The sequence below is a fragment of the Colobus angolensis genome, unplaced genomic scaffold (assembly GCF_000951035.1).
Source record: "Colobus angolensis palliatus isolate OR3802 unplaced genomic scaffold, Cang.pa_1.0 Scaffold411, whole genome shotgun sequence".
In the NCBI taxonomy this organism is placed as follows: Eukaryota; Metazoa; Chordata; class Mammalia; order Primates; family Cercopithecidae; genus Colobus; species Colobus angolensis.
The window spans coordinates 1,743,838-1,753,028 of NW_012117500.1; the positions used below are offsets into that span (position 1 = coordinate 1,743,838).

The following is a 9,191-nucleotide window of genomic DNA, read 5'->3' on the forward strand; positions in this document are numbered from 1 at the left end:
GATGGCACCACTGCACTCCAGCCTGGGCAACAGAGTGAGACTCCATTTCAAAAAATAAATAAATAAATAAATAAATAAATAAAATTTTTCTATCCGAGATCCATAGTTGAGTCTTTCTCTGAATATAGTATACTATTGAAACTTTTAAAAGTTTTTTCTGTATTTCTGTCATTGCTATAGGATTAGTTCTTCTGATACTGATTCTCATGCATCTCCACCACAGTTGTTGTAGATCCATATGTATTTGAGAGGTCCTGCCAGCTTGTCTGTGAATACTGCATTTGCTTCTGACAGCTGTGGAGAAGGGCAGTACATACCGCACAATGGGATGTGCCAGTGACAACAGTTCTGAGCTTGGTTACTCCCCTTTCCTTTTGTGACTCTAAGCATGCACACTCACTGCTCAGAGGCAGACCTTTTTGTCGATGAGGTGATAAGGAGGGAGAAGCCAAAATAATTAGCTGTTCCTCCAGAGTTCAACCACTCTCCCTAATGCCTGCTCTGAGGACGCTTCCTATTCTGTAGATCCTGTGGCTTCTCTGCCCTTGGGATTGTTTTGGAAACTTTTTTTACTTTTCATCACCACCCTCTCTGGAGGTTTCTTCCTTTAGTCCTTTCATGTTTGCCTTTTCTCTTTCAGGAATTTCTCAAAATTCCTGATTCTTTAAAAGCACACCTCTTTTGCTACTGCTGTACATTACAGGGATTTAAAGTGGAAGGGGCCATTAGCTCCTTAGATCAGAGCGCTGTATTGATCCATGCTTGTATTCAAGAATTCTGCATATCCTTGTTTAAATATATCCTTAATAGTATATACAAAGGGAAAAAAATAGATCTTAGGCTCTGACACAAATGTGGCTGTCTCCTAATACTAATGTTATGAAGGTCGTGGGTATAATTATTATATTTAAGTGAATCCATACATTCCCTTCTACCTGTAAAATCATAAAACCACAGTGCTTTTTTATTATATATGATTTTTGGAGCATATAATGAAAAGTTAATTTCAGTATTTTTTTTCCTATTAGGTTACTCCTGATTCAGCCATTCTAGGAGTTCTTCAGTCCAACATTCAGCATGTGCTGGTCTATGAAAGTCCTGCTCTTCAGGAGAAAGCGTTGGCTTGTATTCCAGTCCAAGAACTAAAAAGGAAATCACAAGAAAAGTTATCAAGAGTTAGAAAATTGGATAAAGGTAGTAGCTTTACATAATCATTTATTGCTAAATGTAAATCATTGCTAAATAAACAGAAAATACTGAAATACAACTGACCCTTGAACAACACGGGTTTGAACTGCATGGGTCCACTTATATGTGGATTCTTTTAAATCAAATGTGGATTCACAGGATGCAAAACCCATATACGGAGGGTCAACTCTTTATATACATGGGTTCTGCAGGGATGACTGTGAGACTTGAGTATGCGTGGATTCTGGTATAGGTGGGGGTCCTGGAACCAGTCCCTGGCATATACCAAGGGACAGTTGTAGTGCCTTTTGCTCTTATACATTGTTTTACAGTGTTATACATTATAAATATTATCCTATTTCAATTTGAATTTTTAAGAAGTACAATAATAGTATAATTTTATTGCATATATCTCGTGGGCTTATATCACCTTTTTTTTTCAATTTTTTAATTGAAGTAAAATACATATAACAAAATTTACCATCTTACCCATTTTTAAGTGTACAATTCAGTGTTATTAAATATAGTCATAATGTTGTTCAGCTATCTATAGCTTTTTTTATCTTGTAAAACCGAAATGATACTCATTAAATAATAATACTTCCCCAGCTTCCAGCAACCACTATTCTACTTTGTTGCTGTGATTTGGACTATTCTCTCTCATATAAGTGGAATCATACATTATTTGTCTTTTGGTGACTGATTTATTTCACTTAGCATAATGAACCTCAGGGTTCATCCAGCGATATGGTTTGGCTCTGTGTGCCCACCCAAATCTCACCTTGAATTATAATCCTTATAATCCCCATGTGTCAAGGGTGGGACCAGGTGGAGGTAGTTGAATCATTGGGGTGGTTCTCCCATGCTGCTCTCATAATAATGAGTGAGTCTCGTGAGATCTGATAGTTTTATATGCATCTAGCATTTCCCCTGCTTGCACTCATTCTCTCTCCTGCTGCCCTGTGAAAAGGTGCCTTCCGCCATGATTGTAAGTTTCAGGAGGCCTCCCCAGCCATGCGGACCTGTGAGTCAATTAAACCTTTTCTTTATAAATTACCCAGTTGCAGGTATTTCTTCATAGCAGCATAAGAACAAACTAATACATCTGGATTGTAACATATTGCAGAATTTCCTCCTTTTTTTTGGCAGTTTTTACAGTTTTATTTAAACACAAAACATGCACATGAGCTGTCTACTCATTTTCTTAGCTGTGCAGCCTCACATTGGGGTTGGTGACTCTGACGGCTAGCTGGCTGGCTCTTTCCATGATGGCTTTGCAGTTCTTGGCGGAAACGCTGTGAGCAGTCTCAGCACAGTAAGATTTGTTGCACGTCAGCAGCACTTATAGCTCCTTGACGTTGTGGACCAGGAAATTCTGGAAGCCACTGGGCAGCATGTCCTTTGTTTTTTCGTTGCTCCCTTAACTAATGTTGGGCATCAAGATCTGGCCCTGGAACTTTCTATGAATCCTGTAGTCAATACCTCTGGGTTTCCGCCAGTTACACTTAATTTTGACACATTGGTCAGACTGGTGCCAGATGCACTTCTTGGTTCTCTTTTTGATGATCTTGGGCTTCACAAGGGGTCTGATGGCTGCCACCTCTGTAGGCAGCGCTGAGGAGGAGAGAGCTTCCTTCCTTTTTAAGGTGAATAATATCCTATTGTATGTATATATCACATTTTGCATATCCATTTATTCATGCATTCATGGATACTTGGGTTGTTTCAATATTTTGGCTATTGTGAATAATGTTGCTATGAACATGGGTGTGCAAATACTTTACTCTGAAATCCTGGTTTCAGTTATTTTTGATATACACCCAGAAGTGAAAACTGCTGGATCTTACGGCAATTCTATTTTTAATTTTTTGAGGAACCACCATACTGTTTTCCACAGTGACTGTATCATTTTACATTGCTAACAGTGCACAAGTATTCTAATTTCCCATGTTTTTACCAACACTTATTATTTTCTAATTTTTCAATAGTAGCCATGCTAATAGGGATGAAGTGATATGTCACTGTAGTTTTGATTTGCATTTTCCTAATTCATGATATTGAGCATTTTTTTCATGTGCTTATTGGTCATTTGAATATCTTCTTTGGAGAAATGTTTATTCAAGTCTTTTGAACATTCTTTTTAACAACTTTTTTTTTTTTTACCTGAATATGTATTTGCAGTTTAATCATTGGTATATGAATATTTTAGGTAAAGTAGAACTTTAGCCCACAGAATATATGGTAGCATCACTAGTGAATTTAAATTAGTGAATCTTAATGTGGATCTAACAGAAACCATATTCAGAATTAATCCATATGAATAGACCATTGACTCACTTTTATTAGTAGAGAGACGTTATTTATTAAGAGTAGGTTTTGGAGTCAACTGTCTTTGTATAAATTCGGCTCTGCTACTTCCTGTGCATCACTGAGCAAGTAATTTAATCTCTATGACTCAGTTTCTTCATGTAGAAATAAGAATGATAATTTTTAGAAATAAATGAAATAATACATGTAAAAGCTGGGCTTGATGTACTGGATAATAGGAACTGAGGTAAACAGGCCTTTCATGTAAGGTTTTATGCTAATCTAGGAATTAATCTAACTAGAGTTGTTTTCATGTTTGCTATAGCTGTAGGTATCAGAGGCTTCAAATTCCTCCAGTGTTCTTGTTGTCTCCCCCATTGTCTTTAGGCTTCCCTAAGAACTCCTCCTTAGGGTCTGCATTTATCCTGCTTGGTGTCCGTTGTTACTATACTGGAGCCCTATTGGTGTGATGGTAAGGTATCAAGGAGAAGGTTCTATAATCTTTTGATTAAATCTCGGTATTTTAGTGGGCCTATATCTCGGGGCCTGTGCCTTTCACAAGTGTTTGTTAGCCTTTTTACCCCCATAGGTGAGACAGGAAGGCTACAAGGGGCTGGAGTCGGGGGAATGTATGTCCTTCCCCCAGTTCAGAGAAGACTCTGGTAAAATCCTTTTCCCTGGAGAGTAGGCCTTACTTGTGAAGAACACTCTGGCTGTACCTCACAATTCTTACTCTTCTCGTCTTTTCTAGAGCCACAAAGGATTTTTCTTGGTTCTTCATTGTGAAAACCTGGTGGGCTTCCTGCAGACAAAATGCACAGAAGTATGGGGACCTCTCCCAAGACTGAATTTCTTACTCCCAAGCTAGTCCATACCCAGCTTGCAGTAGTTTGTCAAAATTGCTATTTAAATATCCTTACCAGTTTATGGCTCTAGTGACTTCTGTTCCATTTAAGCAGATTTGGGCTGTGATTCTCTTTATTTGTCTGTCTTTTTGGATTTTGGGGTGATAGTTCACTCTGTGACCTCCGTTCTCTAATGGGTCCAAGAAAAGTCACTGATTTCAGTTGAGCTTTTTATTGTTTTAAAGGTGGAAGTATTGACCTCTGCTTGATAGAAGCTGGAAGCTGAAACCAGAAATCTCTCTGAAGGCTTAACTATGTGTATCTCTTCCTTTTTTAACCATTTGATCAGTTTTCACATATGTCATTTATATATTTTGCTACCCATTGTATTTTGGTAATTTTTGTCTTTTTAAAAATGTTACACTATGCCATTTTTAAATTTTTGATGACTGGCTTGGGCCTTAGATTTACCTCTCTGCTGCAGGCCTGCTAACTTTAAGACAGTTATTCTCTTCTTGTATTAACAGTTTGTTCCTGTGTGTACAATAAGAATGCTTATTAATATGTGATTATACAGGCCCTGTCCAGCTTCAAAGTACTGTGGTCCTTTATATGATGCCTTACATAAATGCCTGTTTATCAGGTACTTACTGAACATGTTTTGTGTCTGAGTCATTGGGATGGGCCCTGCAGGGGAGAGACAGTATAATAATATAACCTTGCCTTAAGAAGCAGCTGAATAGAAGATGAGAATTCAAATATACACATCAACTGAGTGTAAAGCAGAGTCCAACAAATGTAATGTATGAGGTATAATTTTTAAAACATATTGTAGACCAACCTGGCCAACATGGTGAAACCCCGTCTCTACTAAAAATACAAAAATTAGCCGATTGCAGTTGCCTGTAATCCCTGCTACTTGGGAGTCTGAGGCAGGAGAATCGCTTGAAACCGGAAGGCGGAGTTTGCAGTGAGTGGAGATTGCGCCACTGCACTCCAGCCTGGGCAAAAGAGCGAAACTCCGTCTCAAAAAGTAAAAAAAAAATAAATAAATAAACATTATGTTACTAAATGAATAAACTTCAGTGAGAAATAGCATAAAGACAGAATGTTCCTGTTTGTGTCCATCATATTTTCTCTCTCCAGGCAAATAACAACCAGGAGATTGCTCAAGGAGCAAGAATCTACAATAAAGAGCATTAGTTAGGTGAATGTTATGTTTATCCTGATGCATTTATCCATCTGTCCTCACAGTGGGAATGGTCTTATCAGTGGACCAAGAATCCTTCAAGTCCATTAGCTAAGACTTAAAGTCCATTTCCCATAAAAATCTGCTGATGTTCCCTGCTAACATTTGCTCCAGCATTTTTTCTTTCTAATTATAAAGATAATACAGGGATTGTAGAAAATTTAGAAAATAGGGAGAAGATAAACATCAATAACTTCATCACATTGGAGTATGACTTTTAAGATCTATGTATATATTCTTTCACACTTAAAAAGTTTTAATTAAAATAGGAAAGAAATGACAGCAGATTAGTAGTGAAAATTATGAAAATCAGTACAAGACTGGGCTTTTTTTTTTTAAGGGCGTGAAGGATGAGTGGGATTTATAAAATATGTCAAAGTACATACTAAGGGATTGGGGATTTTCTTCCAAGTGTAGTGATCAACATGGATAGAGGCAGAGAAGGACAGGCTCTATTTGGGAACAATGAATAATACAGTTAGACTGTGTGTAGGGCAGGGTGTATATAAAGCAGTGGAAGATCAAGTAGGCTGAGACTGTATTTTGGTTGACATTGAATTTCAGACAGAGCAGTGTATACCGAGTTCATTTTTAATGTTTTCAAAAAGAATTAGCAGTAAAATGAAATAAAGTATATTTCTAATAAGGTTTGAAATAGTAAAGACCAAAGAAATTCAAAGGAAACGCAAGTCGCGGCAAAAAGACTAATGTTATATTGTGACTGTAATTGAACATATAGCAGAAATGTTACATAACCTTTTTCATCAGAAAGCAGAAAATGATATTTCAGGTGTTCTTGAATAGGTAATTCAGCAGGATTGACTACTGAAGCTTTGAGTGAGTGACATCAGACTGTATTTAAGGAAGATTAGTAATAACTTATGGAATGAATTAAAATCAAAAGAGTACAAAGGGAAAAATTTAAACACAATAGTAATCTAATTTACATAAGAGGGGTAAGAGGGTGAACAAAGGGTTGAGATTACAAGGGAGAAGATGGATGTGAAAGTTGTTGGGGTTATAGAATATGTGTAATTGGCAGTCGATAGGGTAAGGCATCATGTATATATAAGGAAGATGTCAAAGATGACTGGGTAACTTTGAATCTAGGCAACTAGGAAATTAAAGGAGTTAGTAGAAACAGGTTTTGAAGGGAAAGGAAGAGTGAGTTGAGGTGCCTGCTATCTGGACTGTCAGTAAAAACATAGGCCTGGAAATTCAATAAGAAGTCAAGCCTTGAAATACACTTTAGGATGATAGGTAAAGCCATGCAGGTAAATGAGACTGCTAAAATTGAGAGGACAGGGTGGAGAGGTAGGATTACAGAGGTTCTAGAAAACTGTAGCACTAGCCACATGTGGCTATTTACATTTAAATTAAATTAAGTGAGATGAAAAATCAAGTTCTTCAGTCACATTCAGCACATTTCAGCTACTCAATAACCTCAAGTGGTTAATGACAACCTTACTGGACAGTAGGAATAGGAATTATTTCCATTATTGCTGAAAATTCTATTGGATAGCAATAGTTTAGAAACACAACAGGATATAGGAAGAGGAAGAGTAACAAGTGAAGGAAACTTAAACATATAGTGAAATAAGTGGTATGGTAGGCACAATGAGTATATCAATTAGGGTTAGGTTGTGCTATGAGTAAAATGACTGGTGGCTTAGATATTATTTTCTCATGCAAGAAATTATGGAGGTAGTCTGGTGCTAATGGTGAGCTATCATCAAAGACCTAGGTGCCTTCTGTCTTTCAGCTCAGATGTACATGTTTTCCATCCTTCACATCACCTTGTAGTCCAAAGTGGCTGCTGCACCTCCAGCCATTGCATTTCCAGACCAAACATCAGGAAGAAGAAATGGAGAAAAAGCGTAAAGGTTTTATCTCTAATTTGAGCTGCTTCTCTTGAAGTTGTCTTCCTTGGAGTCACATGAAGTTTAGTCATTTAGCCACACTTAGCCGCAAGGGAAGTTGGGATCTGTAGTTTTTTAGCTGGTGCATTGTCATCGCTCCAAAATTGAAATTCTACAAATGAGGACGAAGTGGCAAGTGAATATCATATGGCCACCATCAGTCTCTGCCCCAGGGAGTGAATGGCACTGAGATGATGACGAAGCCCCCGCTGGCCAAGTTGGTGATTTTCTTTCATTAGTGCAGTGGACTGTTTTTCCCTTTCCAGACAAAATCATATTCTGGGTCTATGGACTGGGGAAAGTGTTTTGGTTTGATGCAGAAGTGGGGACCTTGGGGCACTGCCAAACGAGATAGAGAAGCATGGTTTGATAGCTCTGGCCTGGTAGACTGAAGGTTTGTTATGATTGCATGTTTCAGATACAGGTAAAACACCTTTCTGGAGGAGGAACCTATTTTTGAAAAGTGGTAACAAAATGTGTCTTGGCCTACTAAATTGTATATGAAGATATGAGATGGAGAACATGGATAAGGCTACCTCTACTGATGTTTTTACCCATTTTCTCATTGTCTTGTACATTGAAGGGGTTTTCAGAGAATGGAGTTACGGCCTAAACTTGTTGATTTTATTTTGTCACTGATAAGTTACTAGAAATCTACATTTATATGGTATTTTTGAAGATGGTAACTTTAGAAATTTGGAGTCTTAATTAATTTTTGGAAGTAAACCCAATATTGTCTTCACAGAATTTAGCATCTAAATCAGGCTTCCCTTATCTCTGAAATTTCTGAGCTTTCATCATACAGGAATCTACTTTTATTTCTCTGAGCCCCTAGTTAAGGATATTGCTTAAATGAGGAACATTGACCCTTAATTGAGTGTGACTATTTGATAGTCATACTTTCAGCTGGAAACGTGCTGATTTATACCTGGAGTATGTAACAGAAGTACAAATACGCTGTTTTCCTTTCCTTCTTGGTCTTGATAATGACTGATGAACAATTACAATTCTAAGTAATATTTTGAGGCATGTTTGTTCAGTCCCTTCATCATTCAAGTATTTATTAAGCATCTAGTGTATAGCAAGCAGAACACTAAGTGTTGGGGATATAGCAGTAAACAAAACTAAGTACCTACCATTATGGCACACACACTAGTGAAAAGTGCTAGGAAGACCAATGGGAGAACAGAGAAATAATTATTTATAAAAATAGTTTAAGTTGTGTGGGGTTTATGTAAAATTTATCATCCCATATCTATTCAGCTCCTTGGTGTTTTTCATTTACAAATATGTATTGGACAGCTTTTTCACTCCGTAGTGTTTGATTGTGCATATACTATTATTTATACAATTCCCTATTGATGGACGTAAAGGTTGTTTCCATTTTCTCTGTTCTAAATGCCACCACAGTGGAGATTCTTGTAAAATACGTCTTTTGACACACATGCACAAGTGTTTCTCTTGGATGGAAACTGAAATGTCAAGTGCGTGTAATACTTTTATACTATAATGGATCCTGCCAAATTGCCTTCCAGTTTATACTAGAAGTGTCTAAGAATATTTGTTTCCACTTAATGAAAGTATTGAATTTCTTTTATGGACTTTGTGAATTTTTCTAATGGGTTTCTTAATGTTCTTACTGATTTATAGAAGTTCTTTATGTATTTAGAAATTTTTTTTTTT

At 37.1% G+C, this 9,191-nt stretch overlaps 1 protein-coding gene across 2 annotated transcripts in view; it reads left to right on the top strand.

Annotated features, from left to right (window-relative positions):
- NGLY1 (N-glycanase 1) overlaps positions 1–9,191 on the top strand; it is a 73,786-nt gene that overhangs the window by 40,925 nt on the left and 23,670 nt on the right. For both annotated transcript variants that reach the window (XM_011956235.1, XM_011956236.1), the window contains exon 4: positions 1,029–1,194. In XM_011956235.1, the coding sequence (XP_011811625.1) occupies positions 1,029–1,194 (166 nt within the window). The remainder of the gene's footprint in view (positions 1–1,028; positions 1,195–9,191) is intronic.